At 40.8% G+C, this 22380-nt stretch overlaps 2 protein-coding genes across 6 annotated transcripts in view; both read right to left on the minus strand.

Moving 5' to 3' along the window:
• The window catches only part of BMAL2 (basic helix-loop-helix ARNT like 2), a 52435-nt gene extending 43616 nt beyond the window's left edge, over window positions 1-8819 (minus strand). For 3 of the 4 annotated variants that reach the window (XR_008530625.1, XM_054590894.1, XM_054590897.1), the window contains exon 1: window positions 8659-8819. Coding sequence is in view for 2 of the 4 variants with exons in the window: in XM_054590894.1 (XP_054446869.1) it covers window positions 8659-8689 (31 nt within the window). In the remaining 2 variants the exon portion in view is untranslated. Of the gene's footprint in view, window positions 1-8632 lie in introns of all 4 variants that reach the window. The other variant, XM_054590895.1, reaches the window with a different exon arrangement.
• A 7947-nt stretch (window positions 8820-16766) lies between these two features.
• Window positions 16767-22380, minus strand: part of STK38L (serine/threonine kinase 38 like) — a 67963-nt gene continuing 62349 nt past the window's right edge. For both annotated transcript variants that reach the window (XM_054591306.1, XM_054591308.1), the window contains 5 exons: window positions 22101-22218; window positions 21534-21657; window positions 20444-20539; window positions 18380-18471; window positions 16767-18275 (listed from right to left, as the gene is read on the minus strand). In XM_054591306.1, coding sequence (XP_054447281.1) covers window positions 18148-18275; window positions 18380-18471; window positions 20444-20539; window positions 21534-21657; window positions 22101-22218 — 558 coding nt within the window. In that variant the 3' untranslated portion in view covers window positions 16767-18147. The remainder of the gene's footprint in view (window positions 18276-18379; window positions 18472-20443; window positions 20540-21533; window positions 21658-22100; window positions 22219-22380) is intronic.

The following is a 22380-nucleotide window of genomic DNA, read 5'->3' on the forward strand; positions in this document are numbered from 1 at the left end:
TAGGAAGGACACAAGCCCTCAGCACACAGGAAAACTGAACCGGTTTGGGCTGGAGCAGGTAGTAAGACTGTGGACAATGCATGGGTGTCAGAGAGCCTCGGGGATTAAACTGTGTTTTGCTGCTGCCTGGCTATTGTTATCAAGGCTTAAAAGGAGCCAGGAGGGATCTGGTTACCTGAATGACACATTCTTCCTACTGAGGAAGGAGGGGCCGGTGTTTCCCAGGCTTGCTCCCTGCAAAGCCATGTCTATCTCAGAATGTGTACAAGGTGAGAAGAGGATCTGCTTGTATCATTCCAACCAGATACGCACTAACGACGGCCTTAAAGTGGGGAGGTGCCGAATCTCCTGTACAGCCTGTACTAAGGCTCTCCGTATCTGCTCACGAGGGCATAGCATTCAGGGCAGAACACGAACCAGCTGTGTGGGCGTCGATGGGAGAAGCTGGACACAGAGACACAGGAAGTTTATGACCTCAAAACCTTGGAATGAATCAAACACCAGATCTCTAGTTTGCAGCACAACCAGGTAGAAAGGAAGTAGTCTCTGTAGTAGTCTCTTTGAGAGTAGTCTACTCTCAAAGCCAAAAGTAGGCCAGTATTCCTTACTCCCTCACTACATAAGTTCAACGGCAGACGTCAGCACTTCCCAGAAACGGCACCACATCCAAAAGTCCAGCAGACGTTAGGGGAAGACTGAAAGAATAAAAGCTCTGAAGGCCAGGCTGCCTGGGTTCAAACCCTGGTTCTGCTACTTACTATGCACCCTTTAGCTTGGGCAATGTCCTTAAATTCTCTGTGTCTCACTTTCCTCACCTGAAATGTGAAATAATGTAGTACCCACCTGATAGAGTTGTTGAGGATTGGATGAATTATACAATGTAAAGCATTTAGACCCCTAGCTCACATAAATACTCAGCAAAGGTTAAGGAGTATTACCTATTCAGCAGAGCCAAAGGGTAAGAATGACCCATGCTAGGCTTTTGAAATAGGGCAAAGAGGAAACAGAAACACCCACGATGACTACACGGAAGTGAGAGTCACGGGAAAGCAACGGTGAGGCAGGAGGTATTCAGAGCACTGGGAGAACGGAAGAGTGCTTCCCTGGCCGCACCTGCGCAGAAGGCCAGCAACCTAATCCAGGCACTACAACCGAATCCAGGGATGGGCGGACGCAAGAAACAGCAGTTCACCTGAATTTCAGTTCCACAACAAAACACAAAAGTCTCTAACTTGCTCTGGGCCTGAGCGATCCTCGTTCATTTAAAAAAAAAAAGAAAAAAAAAGGTGGGGTTTGGTATTTTTAACAACAGCAGGTGTTTTCCATAAGGCACAAAAATGCATTTAGATCTGGACGGTCTACACCCACATCATGTAACACAAGGGACAATACAATTCTTGCCGGTTATGAGTAAATGGAGGACACGATATAGGCGAATACCATGATTAGCCTTAGTCAGGCATGACTGGATGTGGCAAATTTGACTAGAGCCTAAGAAAGACACAGTGGTTCCTAACATCTGAGGTATCAGCAAAATGGGACACCTCTGTTCACTTTGAGGAAAAAAATTCATCAGTGTTCACAAAAATATGCATATCTTTTCACTGAATGGCAATTATTCCAGGTAGAAGACACTTTAAAAAGTGGGGGTGGGGGGTAGGGGCACACTGTCAGTGCACAGGCAAATGCTGAAGCTCTAGAAATAGAAACACAATAGGAGTTTTTAAAGTACTAAAACCCAAAGTGACTTTAATACTATCTAGGCATAACATGCTATAGTTATAATAACGATCAGAATCTAAAGCTTTCAGGCTCCTCCTGACAGATAGCTAGTAAAAGATTATTTTTAAACCTCTTGATAAACAATTTGTCCTAGAGGCCTTCTAAAATGTAAGGGGTGAATTTCACCATCCCTCTAAGGTCAGGCTGCTTTCCTTATGACCGCATGTCCCCAAACTAGGTAACTAAAATTATTATTGGGGAAAAAAACTTGATAACCCAAAAGTGCTTTGTTGAACTTAAGTTCAAAGGTAAAAAAAAAAGAAGAAGAAAAGAAAGAAAGAAAGGAGAATTGTCCTCAAGAAGTGACTAGCACCAGGATGCATGGAAAATTGGGTTTGGTCTCTCTTTTCTAGGTCAGTGTTGTTGCCTGGGTGACTCACTGCAGAAGAGATGGCCCAGCTAGAAATCAATAGTATTTGTCTCCACGGAAGTGGAAGCACAGCCTGCCTCAGGGTACCTCCAACCAGGCAGCTGATAAGGCAAATAAAAAGTAGAGCTGGAGATGGTGTTCAATATTTCAGTCAAACTTTTCTCTAGATCTTTGACAAAACAATGATTAATCGTCACAATCCTTTACTTATTTAAACATCTATTGATTGATATCTACTCTATAAAGTATTCAATTTCAATTCTATTATATACTGATCTATCCTTTAAAATCTGTATTTCTATAACTATACATGGTTTTGGTACTATCTAGGCTCAACTATAATCTTATATTCTCTCTCAAGAAAAGAAGATGAAGAGGTCTATTGATGGATACAGAGCCTCTGCTTTTAAGTAACTTCTAAGCCGGAGACCCTCTGTATTGGAATCAAAATAAGAAGGGCCTCTTCTGACGTTATCACACACAGGTGTTTCCACGAGTGCTCTTTTCACATTAGGGCACTAGACCACTTCTGGTTTATGTACCATCAATAGGTGTCTATACTGGAAGTCAAGGCTGAAAGTATTTTTCAGCTTTGTCCCACAGAGCAGCAGGGGAGGGTCTGAGAGCACACCTGGGGCGCCTGTCCCCCTGGAGGTTACATCAGTGACAAGGACAGAGGAACAACACAGGTCATTATGTTGAATAGATGTTGGAAGTCCAGGGTCCGACTTCCTAACAGGCTGTAATGGGAATAAATGACATAGTACTTGTGATGCTTGTCAGAAGAAAGAGTGGGAAATGGATTTAAAGATATCAGCAGTGACTTTTTCAGGGAAGAAAAGAGGATGAAAGAAAGAAGGAATTGGCCCAGACTGACTTGAGGGGGAAGGCTAAGATTTAATAGCCAATCACCAGGCAGGAACCAGGACCTCTGCTTTTATTTCTTTCCCATCAGAAATAAACCACAATTAGCCTTTCAAGGTGATGCAAAAGCTCTTCTGCTGACCAAGGACCAAAAAAGAAGATGCATATATCTTTCTTCTGGGAGACAGACAGATACCCTGCCTGCAACACTGGCTAGTGGGGACCACACGCGCCCCCTGTCCCCCCCACCAAATCACAGAGGTGGGAGCCGAACCTCCGCAGGGCTGACAGCGCAACCTCAGAGGTCTGTTCTTCCTTCTCCACTCTTCCTATCGGGAGCCAAAACAAGGCTTCCACCAGTTCTTGCCCGCACAGCACTGATGATTTCCCATGTCCATGGCCAGTCTCTGCCCTGAAAGACCCCCTCTTCGCTGCCTCCCCAAGAGCTATCCATCCATCAATGCTGAAGTTGGCATGGTCTCTGAAAGCCTTCCCTGAGTCCCTCCCTGGCTGGGGAGGCTCCTAGCCGGTACCTTACAGAAGTTAAACTAGAGATTTTGCTGGGTTCTATCTTTTAATACAAACATTTTGGCTGCTTTTCACCCAGACTAATGCATTTTATAAGCTCCTTAACCCTCTTCTTGCTTTATCCGTGTCTCTATCTCTGTTTGCCCAGTACAGTAGTAAGGAGGCATTTTATGAATAATTTATGAATGAATCAGCCCTGCCCACACCTCAAACCAACCATCAGTCATGTAAAGCTGAGTGAGAACCAACCCGGCTCTCCTAGGAATGTACAACCCAAGGGTGGAGCTAAGAAACCTACCTAAATAACTTGTGGCAAGCAAGCACAAGTGTTACATATATAATAGACACATGCACCCCTACACACACCCACACACACACACTAGTGTGTAAAAATAGGAGTGGAGAATCATTTTCAGGCGGGGAGTTCTGGGAAGGTTTCATAGAAGGGGAAAAAAAAATGAATGATGTTCATTGGTTGAAGGTCAGATTTCATTCAATAGTTTGTAATCATCTCATTTAATTCCCACTTAACCCTCCAAGGGAGGTATTTTTTTTTACCCCATTTTATAGGTAAGGAAATTGGGGATCGGAGAGGATAAATAATGTGGCCAAGGTCATACAGCGAGCAAGTCATCCAAGTGGCAGTCACACTCCCAGGGGTTTGCTCCCAAAGCTCAGGCTGCTGTTTCTACACCAGATCTCCTCCCGCCCTCCCCGCCCCCAGCAGATAAAAACACAGTGATGACACCTGAGCTCAGCCTTCACAACTACCTCAGATCCCAGGGGCCTGTCTGGAGGGTGGGCAGGGGCCTTCCAGGTGCCGGCAGCCACAGGGAGATGGGAAGTTTAAACCGAGTGGGGAAAGGCAGGCTGCCTTAACTGCGCACCGGCCATGTGCCGTGGAGAGGTTTGGGAAGAAAAAGCCAGCGAGCAGTTCTCCATCTTCCCTGTGACATGCTTGGAACAGACGGTAAAGTGCTTTTCTTACCTACTTAAATAAATGAATATTATATGTAAAACATTTTGAAGGTATTTAAAATTACTGTTTTATAACAATAACCTTGACCCTCAATTACAAATATCCAATAATGCAAACTATGTTAGTGAAAGGCTGACTCTCTCTACCTTTCCTATTCCTCCAGCCTCCTTTGTTTTTCTCTCTGTAAAGATGTGATCTGGAGATTTAAACCATAAGACTGAAGACTAGAGGAAACTAAATACCATTAATTTACTTAGATAAATAACAAATGTCCTATCATGCCAACTGACACGTAAGTCTTTTCAAATGAGAATTTTAATATTATATAACTGGGCTGACTTAAATATTTCAAGTTTAAAAATTGGGTGTGAGGTATGGTGCCAAGTGGGTACTGGAAATATCAGAGGGACCACTCGGTAAAGTACATAACTGTCTAACCGCTACATTGCACACCTGAAACTAATACAAAATAGTGATTGTAAACTGTAATTGAAAAAAAGAAAAATCCTGAGGGTGAGATAAATAAAATATTACAGCCTACAGTGATATAATAATATGTTAGGGACCAGTCACCATGACCTCACCCAAATAAAAGAAGATAAAAGGGCCCGGGCGGCGGGGGCGGGGCGGGGCACGCATAGCTAAATGTTTCATAAATTATCAATAAATATCCAGCAATACTAGTTGCTCCTACAGAAAACACCTTTCACCTGTGGTCCCGGCTGCACTAAGAGTTTAAACTGTAGGTTCTTCTACGTTGGCACAGCCTCCGGCCACAGGGAAGGAGGGAGGCTCTCTCCGGGCAAGGCAAGGGGTGCGGGACGGCTGTGATTTTCAGGGCAGCCGCAGCAGTTGTCAGACTTAAAATCACCAGGACAGAACAGCGCTGCCTCCCAAGTGTCTCATGTACAGTTGCCTCTTGCAGGGCCCCTGGCTCACTGCACCCCGGATGATGCGGGTGACAGAGCAGAGGCTGACTAATGACCCAGATCCTGGAGGTCTCTGCAACTAACTGGAACAGCTGAAATGAGGGCTACCGAAACGAAACGTTACTACCTGATTTATAATTTCCTGAGCATTATGTAGACAAGGGAGAGACTGCGGAAGGATGCTGTCATCACTGTTCACAGCACAGAAGGAGGGCTTGCTTTTTAGAACCAAGGATTCTTTCCACAAGGAAAAAAGTAAAGTGAAATCACTGTATTAACTATACTGATATTTCAGCTTCCCCTATATGTTTTTAAACATTCAATTTGATTTTTTTTCCTGGAGTCACACTTCGATGGGGAGGGCAGTCCCTCCTTCTCTTATCCCCCTACCCTCCCCCACCCCTCTTTTCCCCAGCGCTCCCTGTCTGCCACTCTCACGTTCCTACCCCTTTCCCGCCTCCCTCTTCCTTTCTTTCATCTCTTGCCCCTCCATTCCCCTCTGGCTCTTCACTCCTTTCTCCCCATCAACTACCCCCATTCTCTCCTCCTCGTTCTTTACTCCACCCTTTTTCTCCTCAACCCCTCTCCTCCCCCTTCTTCCTCCCACTGAAACATGTAAAAAGCAGTTTTAGTCCATCCTGGTTTATCTTGAGTAATGCAATCCTGGCCTCAACTTTGCCTAAGGATCCAGGCCAGGAACAGTAGCTTATGCAAAGCTGACTGGAACATGACTTTTAACTGCTGAGTCACATAACTGAATTTAACCCGCAATAATGGCAGAATGGCACCTCAAAAGAGCTGGGTCTGATCACATCCCAAGTGAGAACACGGGATAGTAAGGGAAGGAGAGCAAGATGCCCCAAAGGAGCATCGACCCAAGACCATCTCAGTCTGGAAAAGGTGCTGCTCCCCCAAGACTGCCCTCTCCAGAGCGCCGAGGATTCCGGAGTCAGTTACCAGGAGGATGCCCAGTCAGCTGGCTTAGTCTTGGACCATAAGCATGTCAGAAAACGTGAGCAGGCAATTATGTTAGGCACCAGCTGATTTTTGGTGGACAATCTTAAAAGCCAGCAGTGTGACCATCCTATGGCGGGCGGGGGTGGGGGCTCTCCCCCAATGCCACTTTGCTATTTTAATGAGAGCCTTAATATCAAATTGCCTAGCAAAAAGGAATCTGCAAGGATTTTGTGTAAGGAAAACATGGCCCTGGATTCTGATAACAGAGACCTGGTTTGGGGTTTTTTTTTTCCCCACTCTTTCCAGGGATGGGGGAAGTTGCAACATTTTTTCACCCTCTTTAGATAAAGGATGTCTGAAAGTGAGCGCTGGCACCAGCTGGTGAGAGAGGAAAGAAAGCAGCACAGGCAGTAGCCACAGGCTTTGACTCCAGTTTTGACTTTCTGGCTGTGAAACTGCGGACTAGCGCCAACTCATCAGTGAAATGGAGATATTGTGACCTACATGCTGGGGTTGCGATGGGACTAAGGAAGGTATCCCTGTGGCATGCCCGGTACGTAATAGGACCCCAATAAATGCCAGCCCTCCCAGCCCCCACCGAAACGTTGCTACTTTTACCTAAGCAGGATTAATTTTGCTCATTCCCAATTTCATAGTTGGTGTTCAGATAAACAGCAACCAACTACTTGTCCAAAAACTTGTCTAAGTCCGTAAAACTTATCTGGTGAAAGCCACTTTTTGAATTAGTAGGTGCCTTTTCATGTTTCTTTTTTTCAGTAAAGCCCATATAGTTTTTCAATTTGGCTAATTTTAACTTGTGTGGGACAATTTTGTAATGGACTAGGTAAGATTCATTAATTTCGCAAAGCAAATTGGAGCTGTAAATATACATTAAGCTAACTATATTAAGCTAATGTATACGGAGTACTATTTTCCAAGTATTGGGCTAAGCATTTTATATAAATTTAAATGCATTTCTATCTCATTTAAACCTAACAATTCTATAAGACAGATACTATAATTATCCCCATTTTACAGATGAAGAAACTAAGGCAAAGGGTAAATAACCAGGGTGACATAGTGAAGGGTAGAGCTCAGTCATAGCCAAGAACAGAGAGGGTGCCCCAGCCTTACACTATAGAAACTGCATTCTCTTTTCAAAACGGTGCTGACTCACATCTTTACATCATTCAGAAAGACTTCAAATATTCAAATGAAAGAATTTTGGCCATCTCCCCATGTTCCAAATTCCCACCACTGAATTAGATTTTCAAAAACACCTCTTCTAGTTGCTGCATTTCAGAGAAGAATCTAAACCCATCAGCATATTCCTCAAGGAAAATGGAGATTTAATCAACTGCTTCCCTGAACTTAACCGGTCCTCCTTTAGTTATTTCTGGGTTTTTCTCCTGTCTCTCGTTTGTCTTAAATAACAGATATTTTATAATCGCCTCACATTTGTGAGGAGTCCCATGGAAGAGGCCGGACTATGTTTCCAGTAAATAACTAGGGAGAAGAGAAAGACATAGCCACGCTTCCGACTCAATTCACAAAAACTCCACAAGAGGACATATAAAACAAAATACACTAATTCCATTGATAACTTTCCTAAAGTTGTAATGGTAACAGACAAGAGCCGCCTCCCCTTTACGTAGGACTGTGTGGGGAACCTGGTGAATCTGCTTGCACGCGCTCATCTGCCCACCTGCCCGCCCCTAAAAGGAGCAGTTTTTTGAAGCGGGGGAATGGAGGTGAGTATTTCCAGTTCAGAGTGGATGGGCTCGCAGAATCCGAACTCCTTCAATGGCTAATGACAACTGGTTTATACAAAAGAAAGATGAAATCTAACAAGTCAACGCAGCAGCCCCTGCTGACGGTGAGGTGGGCGCCCCGTGGTCGGCGGGTAGCGACTGCTCACCATCACAGGGCGGATAGTCCCTCGCCAACTCACCTTCGCCGAGGCGTCCAACCCGGCTGCAGGCAGACCGAAATCCGACGACAATCACGGGCGTCACTCCCCACCTCCCGCTCCTGCGAGGGCACGCGAGGCGCCGCGCCGCACCTGTGCCCCAAGGGACGACCTTGGTCCAAGAGTCTACAGGAGGCGATGAGTAGCCAGAGGAGAGCTCCCAGCTAAGTGTGCCCACCTGGTGGCGCCCCTCCGGCTAATGAGACCCCAGTCGGGCTGGGGCGCCCCCTGCGCGTCCGACTCCGCGCCCCTACCTGGGGACGCCGGTCCGCAACCTCACCTCTCGCTGCATCCTCCTCTTCCGCCGCCATGGCAAGAGCCGCTGGGCCGTCTGAGCAGCCCCAGGGCTGGCAGCATGGAGCGCCTGGAGCCCACCCTGCGCCGGCGCAGGTGGCGACCGAGAGTGCGGGCTCGGGTACCCGCGGTGCTCTGCCAGGTGCCGCGGCGGCCGCCACTGCAGCCCTGGGCGCGCAGCCAGTGCCGACTCACTCCCTCGCTGGCCGGGGCTACCGAGCATGCGGACTGAGACTCCTTCGCCCGCCAGCCGGTCTGGGCGCCGTGGGGCTCCGGCTGGAGAAAGAGACCCGGCGCGGGGCGGAGTCACCGCGGGCACCGCCCCGCCGACCCCGGGGCCGGAGGCAAAGTGTCACCAGGCTGGTGCGGTAGCACTTAAGAGTCATTCTGGAAACCAGCCTATATAAAACAGGTCTCCAAGATCACTTCAAGATTCGTTGTCTCAGTGTTCCGAAGATTTGCAGTTGTTTCCCTTGGGAGAAATGGCAAACGGTGAATGGAGATCGTTGCGTGAGGAGGAAGGGATAGGGAACGGGTGCTGGGGGGTGGGGAGACTCAGCTGTCCCTTGCTCTTTTCTGCTTAGGGAAGAAGGGCTTAACTACAGAGACGGACGTGTAATGACCGAGGAAGTTGTGATTCTGAAACGATTGGGTAAATCCAGAAGCAAGGTCCTTTGTGGGATTTCTTTGACAGCCTTTCATCCTAAGTCGAAAATGCTGGTTCTCTCCTCGCCCACCGGCACCTAAACGGGTTCCGTGGTTACAGTTTATCTGGTAGAAGTAGTGGAGAGAAGAAAGGAACAGCAGAGAAAACAGTAAAGCTTTACTTCAACCAGCCTAAATCAATTAATTAATTATCTTACCGGTACTCTTTATGATAGCGTCTTAACTAGATGTTTATGTGTCCTGAAGGCTACTTAGAGGCTGAACCTGGGCGAGCGGGTTGGAGGTGTGCTCCCGGTCAGAAGTAGTCCGTCCGTATGGGAGAAAATTGTTGCTGTCTTAAATGGGGACCGAGATTACATGCTCCTGGAGGTAGAAGAAGGTGCTAACAACGGTGCCGCCTTTAATAAAACACGCCGACACATCCTAATCAAAAACATTCTTGAAACATCTCCATCCTAGCTTTGACTTGGAATTCTATCTGAAATCCATCTATACCAACTCCTGCTGGCAGCTCAGAAAGAAACATTCCAGAGAGCCTGGCAAATAGTTCTAACATCTGGTCTAGGGTTCCTTGCACGTATTCAAACGTTGGCTTTCCAGACAAGTGTACACTGTTTTAAGATGTTCCTTTCCAAGAAGGGGGGTTACTTTTAGACCTGGGCATATGTTAAATGACACCTTAATGGTAAAGCAGAACTGCTAGGATGAGGTTAAAATGTACGGTACAGACTTGTAGACACCGGTTGCTTACAAATCACCTTTGTGAGGTGATTCTAATAATTAGGCAAAGATTCAGAGATTATGATTATTTTGGCTAGGATCACTCAGTAGCTGGTAGAAGCCAGACGATAAAAATCAAATTTCCTTCCGAGTTCTTATCGTAGTGTCTGATAAGTTTGCCATGAACCATTGCAGTCCTTATTGCTAAGAAACAATGATTCACTTCCACCCAAAAGCCTGGAAGCAGAGACAAGGAATCCAGAACTTAAATGATAGGAAGAAATCTAACGTTCAAGAAGATACCAACCAGGTTCAGCACTCTCATAGGATTCCCCTTATTGTTCAAGTTTAAATCTTACTTGCTACTTTTTCTTTATGCTCTGGAGCTTTACTTTCTACATGATTTCTTTTCTTTTCTTTTTTTTTTAAGAGTAGTTCTACTATAAAGCATATGCTAAGACAGAGACCACACAATATCTTTACAGATGGATCTCTCATTTCCAACCAGTGGTATTCTCATATTTTCTCCTTGGGCAAAACGTAACAAAAGTGATTTGAAACATAAGCAGAATGCATGCATATATAGTCCTGGTCTATGTGATTTCCTTGCCAAAAGCCCAGGAACAGCTTTGCTCTTCAGGAATCATCACCAATCCTAAAGTGAACTTAGTTTGTTCATTAATTTTTGCTTCAGAGCAAGTACTCAGGCAAGAAAAATAATGGAATTATAATACACTGCCTTGTAAACTATAGATTCCTATACTTATCAATTTCCTGCAGGGATTATAATTTTGTTTAGGGTTCCTTTAAGGCCACTTAGGTATTTTTAGTTGGCTCAGGACAAAAAAAAAAAATTCACCTGCTTCACAGTGTAGGAAGATACTATGTATTTCCAATCATGCTCAAAAATACAAATAAATAACAACTACCTGTTAATGACCTCCTAAGTGATTGGAGAAAGTAGCTAAATTATTAATATTTACACTTTCCCACTTCCCCCAACCCACCCCCAGCATTCTATGAAGGGTGAATACTGGGGAGGATTCCTGGATTTGCTGAGCAGGTTGATGACGAGGAGCGCAATTGGGAGAAACAGAGAGGCCAAATGTGTTCGAAGCGATCAGCTTGAGCTTGGCCTATGAAGGGGAAAAGCAGAGAAGGTAATTGCAGGAGGGTCTATCATGAGAGAGGAAAGGTTGTGGTGGCAGCTGCCGTCAGGGAGGTGTTTAGGGAGCTTCACTGTGTAGTAGTGCAAATCCTCTTATTTTTCTAGAAAATAACAATTTAGCAAAAGCTACATTTCTTTTCAATGCTTTTAGGCTTGATTTATATTTTTATTAAAAGTGAAAACAGTGGTGGATTGAACAGCGACCTACAGACCAAAAGGCTGCAGGGTCAATTCCCAGTCAGGGCAATGCCTGGGTTGCAGACCAGCTGCCCAGTTGGGAGTGTGTGAGAGGCAACCAATTGATAATTCTCTTACACACTGATGTTTCTCTCCCTTCCTTTATCCCTCCCTTCCCCCCTCTCTAAAAATAAATATTTTTTAAAAGGTGAAAACATTTTGAGATTGGCCTTAGATGGAACGTAGAGCCACACACACAAAATGCAGCAATTTAATTCATTTGTTCACAAATACTTGTAGAGTGTGTACAATGTGCCAGGCACTGCTCTAACCACTGATTTTCGTATTTCACTTACTCTGCTTCCCTTACTTCACATAGATGTTCTCACAATAATCGATAAGGCAGCATTACCTTGTTTGGAGAAAGTCCAGCCAGTGGGAACCTTTTCCCCTTAGCTCAGTGGTTCCCAAAGTTGCATGTGCATGAGAATGTGCAGAATTTCAGACCCCCAAGGATTATAATTTAGTACGTCTGGGCACCTACTGAATCCTTATTTCAGATAAGCACTATGGTGGGTTTTGAAACAGTTGCTCCAAGTATTCCACTTTAGGTAGTAGTGCTCCACCTTGTCAAAGGTGAATTTTCTTAAGCTTAGGTTGTGGTAGTGGGTGAGTCATGTACGTGTGCTTTTTACCAGCCAGAGGGCAGTAGTAGCAATAAACTAAAATTCTGAGAAAAATACACGGAGGTATAAAACTTAGGACAAAGGACATACATCTCTTTTTATATGGAATTATTGCTTAAAGTTATTTTTCCATCAGAGATTGTGTGTGTGTGTGTGTGTGCGCGCGCGAGAGAGAGAGAGAGAGAGAGAGAGAGAGAGAGAGAGAGAGAGAGAGAGAGAGAGCGCTGAAGTAATTTCTTTTGCAGGTTTTGGACACTCAAAGCCGGCGTGGTGTCCCAGGTCCTCCTCAGTCCTTCCTGAGTTGTACAGAATTCCACAAGAGAGTTCTTCAAGTTCTGTTCATGGTTATCTTACCTACGAGGGCAATAAAGGCAAAAAAAAAAGTTTCCCTTTCCTTTTATGGGTTTCTCCCTTTGGAAGAAAGAGATTTAAAAGCCATCCTGTTTAGGGGGTGATAAGGAAAGCTTTACCTGGACAGGAAAGGAATTCAGAGATAACTTTGTGGTAGTTAATGCAAACTCACCTGAGAAACGTTTTGATTTCTATTAGTTAGAGCCTGCCGATCTTGTCCGACCAGAGGTGTCCACTTGTGGCCCCGCCTGCAGGCCGCATGCAGCCTGGGATGGCTATGAACGTGTCTCAATATAAAATCGTAATTTTACTTAAAACATATTTTTTGTGTGATTAGTTATTGCAATATTTTAGTGTGTGACCCAAGACAACTCTTCTTCCAGTGTGGTATAGAGATGCCGAAAGATTAGCACCCTAATATTAGGCAAAGCATGTGAGTCAACAGTCCTTAGGCCACCCCACCGGTCTGGGTCTTGGGGGAAGTAAGTTGATAAGGGCCACTATTATCGATGTAAAAGCTTTAGGGAGGAGATGGATCAATACAGAGATTACTAGGAGCTGGGAGGGGTGCCAAAAGACCAGTTTCCATCCTATATGATATCCAGAGACCTGCTTCTATTTCTTGTTTTCTGAAGGACAAGTAACCCGGGATCCTAGTCACTGAGCGGTGGTGCACCAGTGGCACGCGGTCCTCCTGTTTTAGATGGGTCAGGAAAGGCCTTAGTGGACCAGCCCTTCAGTTCACACACAGGCAACGGCGGAACCAGTACCAAAACCCAGGGGCAGTGGCTTCACATAAAACCATCACGATAAGCCCGTGTGGCACCTTTCTTTTTTTCAATCTTGGAAACTGTTAAAAGAACTCCAATTTTATTCTGGCATTGGGTGGTCATGTGCTTTGGGTGAAGGTCACCCAGGTACCAGGGATGTGAATTGATTAGTTTTAAGTCAATATCCAGTTATTAGTGTAGGAATGAACGGGTGGCATAATCATGGCCCATAAAATCCGGGGATTATTTTGCTTAGAATACTTCTGGAAAAGATTTTATTTGCTCTTTAAAAGAAAGGGGTATACAAGTAGTTCCCTTTTTAAGGACTTACATGGTGCATGAGGATTTAATGCTTTATCCCTGTAGACATCTAGCCTCTTGAGAAAACAAGATCAAGGATGACCATGTGAGCAACAGAAAGAACCTGCATCCCTGATGTTTCTGAGACGCTAAATTGACTCCCCCAGAAGCTCCCTATCTTGTGTCTTAGTGTTAAGTGAGACATTCATTTTCCTTATTATTGAATGTATTTTTACTTGGTCTTCTAACATGTGCTGTCAAAAGTACCCAAAGTGACGACTGTCACTAGCTCCCTGTGTATTTTTCTGAAAAGCATGAGGTAATCTGCCAATGAAGCATGCTCTATGATTTGAGTAGGAGCCCTGGACTTGGGTTCAAGAGCAATTTATTCCCAGTGTTTGGGTAAGTCACACTCGGCCTCACATTCATCATCTGTAAAATGATAGTTTTATGTTTATTTTAGAATATTAAAAGTGAAAATAAATAATGAAAGTGAAACCATTTTGTATACAAATGTAAGTGCTTTGTACCACAAGGTGCTTTCGAAAGAAGATAGATTTAGAGTCTCCAAGTTCACCCCCGTGTCCCAATGTGGACATCTGCCGCTGGTGCTGTTTTGCCTTCACCGCAGCCTTACTGAAGTGACGTCAGCCCGGGACAGTTGGGAGCACAGGTAGGAGGAGCAGAGTCCTGACTGGCTCCTTCTGAGCTCGGCAGAGACAGTATCTTCATTCTAAGTCTCTTTCATGGGACAGAATGCAGTGGTACCAGGGTACTTAGCCACTTATTGGTTTCCTTGCTATTTTGAGGCATTTTCAATTTAATTTTGAGACATTTTCAATTTCCATTGTGCTTGCTAACTGGTTTGGGCCCAGTGGGGTAGTTGTATATAAACCTGTACAACTATCTTGATTGTTTAAACATAACACAACTAAAACTTCGACTATTTATTTTGTTCTTGAGGTAGTCTGTAAGAGTAGAAGTTAGATATATTTACAAAATAGTCTTTCTTGAGTTTCGGGTAATACCTATCTCAAAACTCAAAAATGAAACCCAAAAAACCCTCACCAACAGAAATATTATAAACATAGTTTTTATTCTTTTCCTATCTTCAATGAAAAAGGCCCCGTGCCACCAAAACATTTTTTGAAACTCAGTAACTGAACACAGAACTCAAGAGGCTGATGATTATTTTTCTAGACAATCGATGAATAATTTATAGTTTTTTTGAAAAATAACTAAGATCTTTTTTATTTCATTTCTTTTTAAAGTAGTAATATTTCTATTTCCTTGTATTTTTATCATACAAATTAAAATATCTCTAGTAGTCCCAAGTGTCTTATATTTACATTTGTTCTAAGTGTTTGTTTCATATTAAAATTTCTCAGAAATAAGTGCACTTCTAAAGAGAAAATAAAATTTAAAGACAAGAGGAAATAAATTATGGTTGTAGCAAACAGTTAATTTGAATGTTCTGAATTTTAGCAATTCAAAGAGAGAATGTGTTTCGTAGCGAGGGACCTTTCTACTGATTAAAATTTCAATTCATTCATCTGTTGATCATCAAAAGATGGGTAGCTGTTTCTCTTACCAGTAGATACTGATTGGCTTGTTATCTAAGGGTTTTCTGCGATGAAACACCAAAAATAAACGTACTTAAAAAATATTTGAAAATTTACAGATTTACACAAAGATATACGCATCTTTAAAAAAAAAAAAACAGAAAAAGTGTGCATTTATAGCTATAAATGAAACCCTATTTTAGGAATTAGCAACCAAAGAAAGTTTTCAATATTCCACTTTTGTTATTTTTCCATTCAACTAAGAGCTTAGTAAATCAGGTACATATTTAATACAGAAGAGGTTGATTTATAAGAAATTCCTTATATTTGGACAGCACTATGCTTCAATAAATTTAAAGATTTAAAGCTAGGTTGATAAGAAAAGCATAAAAGAAAAATAACATAATTTGCTTTAATACAAAGTGTTTTTTAATAAAAAAGTCAAAGTCTACATTAAGTCAGGAAATCAATAAATCTGAATTATACAAGCTTTCTATATACTTAGAAAAACCAAAACACACCGTTTATAATAAAACTCTTTAATTCAAAATAGAGTCTAATTTAAAGAAAATGTCATTATGCCCAGTTGAGTAGATAGGGTTTTCTCATTTAAATTAAATGGTTCACCTGAAATATGGGAAATGTACAATAGAGAAAATTCAATCTCAAGAGTACTTCACAAATTATCTAGATAACTTACATCATGAATCAAATTCTTAGCTTCCAAAGGGCAGACACAGTCTTTAATTGCTTTTAGATAGGCACTTAAGAAATGCTTTTGATGAGGAGGAAACCCCAAACATTGTGAATCACTCTGTTAACTCCAGGAAAATATTAGACTCTAAACAAAGTAAACTCCCACAACTGCCTTTCAAGGCCAAGGAGTCATAACTATCTCCAGGTTCCACCTGTTAAAAAGAATGAGGGAGAAGGAAACTTAAAATGCTCTATTTCTTATTCAATTAAAAAGTAAATTTAGATAATTCAGTTCCTTTATCTCTCACTGTCAACTTGGACAGATGATATTTCTCTGTACTGGAACAGTTACCATATTAGAACTAGAGAATGTTGCAATTCCTCATATATGACCCATTCACTATGACGCTAGCAAAACAGTCCTTTAAGAAGGAAGCGGGGCAGGGGTGAGGTGGGGTGAGAAAGATGTCATAAAATCAAGCAGAAGTTAGATTTTTTTTTCAAATTAGAGGCAGTTATAATTAGAAAAACCTAGTTAGTAAAACTGAGATAACCCAGAATTTTAATAGTTCTCTCTTCTATCTGGCCACATGATCTGAACAAGAAAATGGAGGCGAACTATTAGAGGAACACAGAGTGAGTATCAAATACCAGAATGAAAGAATGAAAGGGAGGGAGGAAGGGAGGAACGGGAAAGAATTTGCGGGGGGGAGGGGGAGGAGGGGGTCCCCAGGATGGCCTTACTGAAACATTGTGGAACTACCTAGCAGCAACATTTATAACAACTTTTGTAGATTTGCATAATAATCCTTTGCAATTCTTCCCAATTAGGAAGAATATTCCTAAAAATAAATCATTTCAGATTTTGTTCACAGATCATTTGTAATGGTTAAAATTGTTATATATTTTTAAAATTTTAATCAATGGTTAAGACAAACATAAGGTCATTCTTTGATAAAATATTCCTTAACTAGAACTTAAGAAATTAAAATCGTAGACAGTCATTTTAGAATTAAAATGTTGTGCTAGAAAGACTATTTAATTCTTAGGGAAGTACCCAAAGAATTTGGCATCATCTCCCTTATCCTCTAATCACAACACCTCTGGCCTACATATATGTCCTTAATTCCATTTACAGTATCCACAGTGATGTAGCTAAACATGAACAATATTGCCCTTCAATAAGCTGATTTCTAGCAAAGATCTGTCATGTCTGAATACAGCATTCTTACCAGAAAGTGAAATTCTACTTCGTTGTGAACATCCACTCTGTTCAGGATCTTTGGTACATTTGGAGTATAAGAAAATAATGGCACAATAATACAAGTACTATCAAAGGAAAATTTTTCATTAAAAAAAATAAAAGTTAACCAGCCATGATATGTAACAACTTCCTAGAAAACCAAAGTAAATAGCTCTTTGTACTCTACAAGTCCATTTACATGATCAGAAGTTTGACATTTAAAAAAATAGTTTAATAAAAATACACTAGGTTCTACAAGCAGCCTTCATGGTCATTTCTTATATTCAACTCACCATAATCAAATTAAAATAATGCCATGTCCTCTTGTTAAAAAAGAAGTCCTCTTGTCACAAGAAAAGCAACTTTACATTTTATATAATATAGTACATCTCCCCTACGAGTACACAGACTAGGTATCTAAAAGTCATCAGTATTTCTGAAAGCAAAGTAATTATATTAGTGGAGTGCTTGAGTGAAGGTGTTAAACTTCCTTCTTGTTATAAACTTGTCACTCCCTACTGCGGAGTTTATGTTATAACATGATGATAAATTCTATTTTTTAAATAACCAGTGTATTTCCTTTTTAAAATTTCTTAATACCATTATAGACATTGTCTTCATATGTATTCTACAGATGTCCAAACCAGTAGGGCAAGTGTTCTAACACCAACTATGGAAGATGGCTTTTATTGATTATCTAGACCCATAAGATTTGCAGTAAAACAGCAATACTGCAGTGTTACCTACAGGTTAGCCTATGTTGCTTTAAATGATATGTTTCTCCTGAATTGATTAAAGGTGTTACAGTACAAAGCCACAGCACACACAGGCAGAATGGACCTTAATACGCATGTAGGCAGTGCAGTTAGAAAGGGATGTACATTTCTTTTATTCCAGTACCTTCGTATAATAAAGTTAACAAAAATAATAAAATATTAAAAAAAAAAAAAAAGCCAGCTGGCACTGCCAACCAATTCCTATAGCAGTCTCAGAAATCCTAATCCTGTAGAATTTCCTCTTGTAGGCATAAGCACCACCATCTTCGGGAGTATTTCAGTGTGTTGTTTCCTATGCCAAGCAAGCCTGGTGATGCAGCTACCTGAGTTCTCTTGGTTGTGGGTGAATGTGATCTTCATTCATAATTTCCCAGGTTTCATGTAGGTGGGGATAGAGCCACGCTGAGTCAACCCTTCAAACCTTTTATATGTATAATTGAGGAAAACCCAGTCTTTGGATTTGTAGTCCGGTTCTGTGGTGTTTGGCACTAGAAAGGTAGAAAAATTATCCGAGAGCAAAAGAATTTTATTAGTGAAAATGTCATCATTTCATGGCTTTTTAATAGTGTTGCTGTGTTGTCCACTGCCTTACCTGGTTGTAAAATATCAGACTCGGGAAAGTCATCAAAATTTGAAGTATCATCAATGCTTTTGATTTCTATAGGGATTGCTGCTGGCCTTTCCCTGTAAAAAGGTATTGAGTAAGCATGGTAAATTTTCTTGAACTCTTAACTTTCCAAAAAAATAACTCTACTTTAAAATTCTTCATGCTGTTCTACATATATCAGAGGAGCCAAGGAAAGTTATTATGGATTTGAAAAGTTAAGTGGATTCATAGCTGGATATAATTTTTTATTAAAATAGTATCATTTACTTGGAATTTTTATGTCTTTGTATCAAGACTTACTCATGCTGATTTTTTTTAAATGGAAAAACTAGTATTAATGAAAAAGAGAGTAGAACAGATTTTATTTAAAAGATTTTATAATTATATAAAGTACACTGGGTGGACTGGATCCTACCTAATTAACTGAGAAATATAATTCTTCTAAGACAGGATCCAGAAATCACGTTATTTGGGAAAATAAGGGGCTCCAAGGGCAATGGGACTACACATTTGTGATGAAATCTGAATCCAAAAACTTCAGGGACATGAGGTTAAAAAGATTAGTCATGAAAATGCCTTCTTAGCAGGCTAACAGTTTTCAAGTATAGAAATAGTTAAAAGAAGCTATCAATTTGTATTGCTTCTACATTTTTAACAAATACTTATTGGATCTATTCAGGGATAAGTTTACATTATGCAAAAGCATGCACATATTTTTCCCAGGATTATTTGAAGTTATCTGTACATAATAAATTTATACTAGTTTAGTGGAAAGAACTATAGACCCTGGTACCCTCAGATCTAATCCCTTTTCATTAACTAGCAGTATGACCTTAGGCAAGCAAGTATCTACTCTTCGACTCTTTCCTTATTATTAAACCTAGACATTGGACTGGTACAATGTCTCTCAGCACCCTTGTAACTGTAAAAAGCAGGGAATCATAGTTCTGTTCACTGAGATGACCGATATATGTACAGTATAATATGACACAGCAGGATTCCAGAATAAAGTTGCTCAGGTTCAGTTCTAGTTAGTAATTCTAGCTAGATCATTTATTAGCTGTGGCACTGTAGCTAGTAACTTCTCTGTGCCTTAGTTTCCTCATTTGTAAAATGGGGAAAATAATAGTACCTATTTTCTAAGACTAATTAAGAGGATAATAAATTTACATAAAGTTCTTAGAAAAGTGCTGAACCTATAATAAATGATCAAAAAATTAGCTATTTTTATAACAGAGTGCCTAACCCACAGTAGAAGCTCTAGTGAAGGTCTACATGGTAAAAGTGATACACAAGCTGTTTTAGAAGATGGGGAGGAGCAGGCTTGGCAGTGGCAGGGGTACAGATGAGAGCAAGGAGGAGGGGAGCATTTCTGTCAGAATGAACAGCAAATGACAAAGCTGTGAGGTAGGAGGAGCAGGACAGGGCACACAAGATGCAACCTGCGGGATGAGGCGAGAGTCATTCCCCACAGTCCTGAAATGCAGTTAAGGGTCCTTAATTGTATTCTAAGTGCAAAGGGAAGGAAGAAAATGGCATGATCAGATTTGTTTCTAAACTGTTCCTATGTGGAGAACAGTCCAGAATTATTGAAGATAGTCTGGCCGGAAACTAAAGAAAAGCCAGTGCTCACAATTAACATATATAAGCAAATTCTTATGTTACTTGCATTATTTAACTTTCCTAACTGAATTGCATAAATTAATAAAGAAGACAAAGAATGGTATACTAACAAGAGGACAAAAATGAAAGGTTATAGTGTGAAATGGAAATACAACTTAGTTATGCTAACAGCCTTCATCATGTACCTCTGGATACAAAAATCTAAACAGGTGTACAATAGTGATTTTCCCTTAAAATGTACATCAGTTAAAACCAGTCATTTAGCTATAGCCACTATAGTCTCACTCACTTTATAATCCAAAAAACATTGATTTAATAATATATAACAATGTTACTTCTTATATTTAAGCTAGCAGAATCAGAGACAAATTAATCACTAAATCATTTATTACTCAGACCTTTTCCATTCAAAGCCTATGAACATACCTGATGTGCCCCCAGTCTACACCTTCAAAAAACGGATGACCTTTTATTTCTTCTACTCCACTATTTCCAATTCTATTTTCAGAATCAATACAAAATCTAGAAAATGGACACAGAGAAATAATCATATGCAAATTACATCTAAGGTTTTTCTATTTTTATTATTTCAAACATTTCACTTTTGCGTTTACTGAAGTTAACTGTTTATTGTGGGAAATGTGGGAGAAAATATAAATTATCTGTAAATGCATCATTCAGAGATAACTACTATGAACAGTTTGAAGCCATTTCCTTCTAGTATTCTATTATAATTGAAAAAACATTATGTTGATAAATTTGTTACCATTTTAGGACTTTTTTTTTGCTTAATATATTGACAAATTTCCCACAGTCATTATAAGTTTTTCTATAACTTCATTTTCTAAAATTTGTGTACAGAAATATACTTTAGCCAGTCCACTACTGTTGAACATTTAGATAAGTTTTCAATTTTTCATTACTGAAAACAGTATCACGATAAACATTGTACCTAAATCTTTACACACATCTTATTATTTGTATAAGCAAAATTCCTAAAAGTAGAATCGTTGGGTCAAAGGTCATATAGAGCTTAAAGGTTTTTCATAATACGCTGCCAATGGCTATTCCCATAGGTTGTCCGAATGTACATTCCTTCTGGCCATTCACAACAGAATCAAAACACTTCCTCTTAATTGAGAAACAGAATGGAATCCTTTGCTTAGATAAAATTTCATACTAAGACTTTTGTGATATGAACTGCTACTAATAATGTATTTTTCCTTTTCTCTTTAACGGGACAGGATCATTGCATTCTAACAGGAGTGACCTTTGAAACAATTTAAGACCTCTTCCCTCTTCTTAACTCTTAGTTTTCTTTTTCTTTCCTGCATACTTCCTTTTAAGACTTTGCATTTTTTTTTAAAAAAGCCACCTTTTCTTTATTGATCTCTTCGATTGTATATATCAGGAGTAGTCCTTTCCCTCCCACAAAAATGAACTGGCCAATTTAGTCTTTTAGGTACCTGTCAGATTTTAAGAAATGATAAATTCCCCTAGGGATTTAACCACTAACCTAAGAATTAAATCCTTGGCTTTTTCAGATATAGGCACCTCTGGAGGAAATACCAGAGTTTCTTTCCAGTTCATCACTTTTCTGTATGTTTCTTGAGGTGTTTCAGAGCAGAAAGGTGGGTACCCTACATGTCAGAAAAAACAAAAGTTTTATCAATTTTTATGATCAAATATGCTATACCTGCTACATATGTGTCACAAGAAGCAAAGTAGCCCTGAGTACTCTACTTAACCATAAAAAATGCCACTAGTCATTAATTTATAATAAAATTCCTAATGAGGTCAATAAAATAAAGGATTTAAAGCATTCCCCTCCCCCACTTTTATCTGAAAGACCATGCAGACACAATCTTGATACATGAGAGTTCAATTAAATACCCACTTCTGGAAGCTGGATCCCTAGGGAGCTCACTGGGGAAGGGGGCACTGGGGGGCGGGAAAGTGGACGTGTGTGTCAGAAATTGGTATAAAAGAGTTCTGATGTGAGCCCGTGGTACCTGCAAATGTTCAATCAGTAGCACTCAAGGAAATTTACATAGTATGCACATACATGAATGATAAAACGTACCTATTAGCATTTCATACATAATCACTCCCAAAGACCACCAGTCACACAATTTGTTGTACCCGGTCTGCATGAACACCTCTGGTGCAATGTAATCTGGCGTCCCAACTGTAGAATATGCCTGCAAAGGAGCAGCTTGTCAAACCAGCATTCTTAATATATTTTTTGAAAGATGTGAGTATGGCTCACTACTATAAAAAGCAGTATATAGAGAAGTTAATTTTCTAATGCTTTTTTTGTGTTTATTGTATAATAAGGCTTAAGTGATAGGTACAGAGTCAGG

Source organism: Pteronotus mesoamericanus, unplaced genomic scaffold (assembly GCF_021234165.1).
Source record: "Pteronotus mesoamericanus isolate MK-2021 breed Mesoamerican mustached bat unplaced genomic scaffold, CSHL_Meso_final scaffold_21, whole genome shotgun sequence".
Classification (NCBI taxonomy): Eukaryota; Metazoa; Chordata; class Mammalia; order Chiroptera; family Mormoopidae; genus Pteronotus; species Pteronotus mesoamericanus.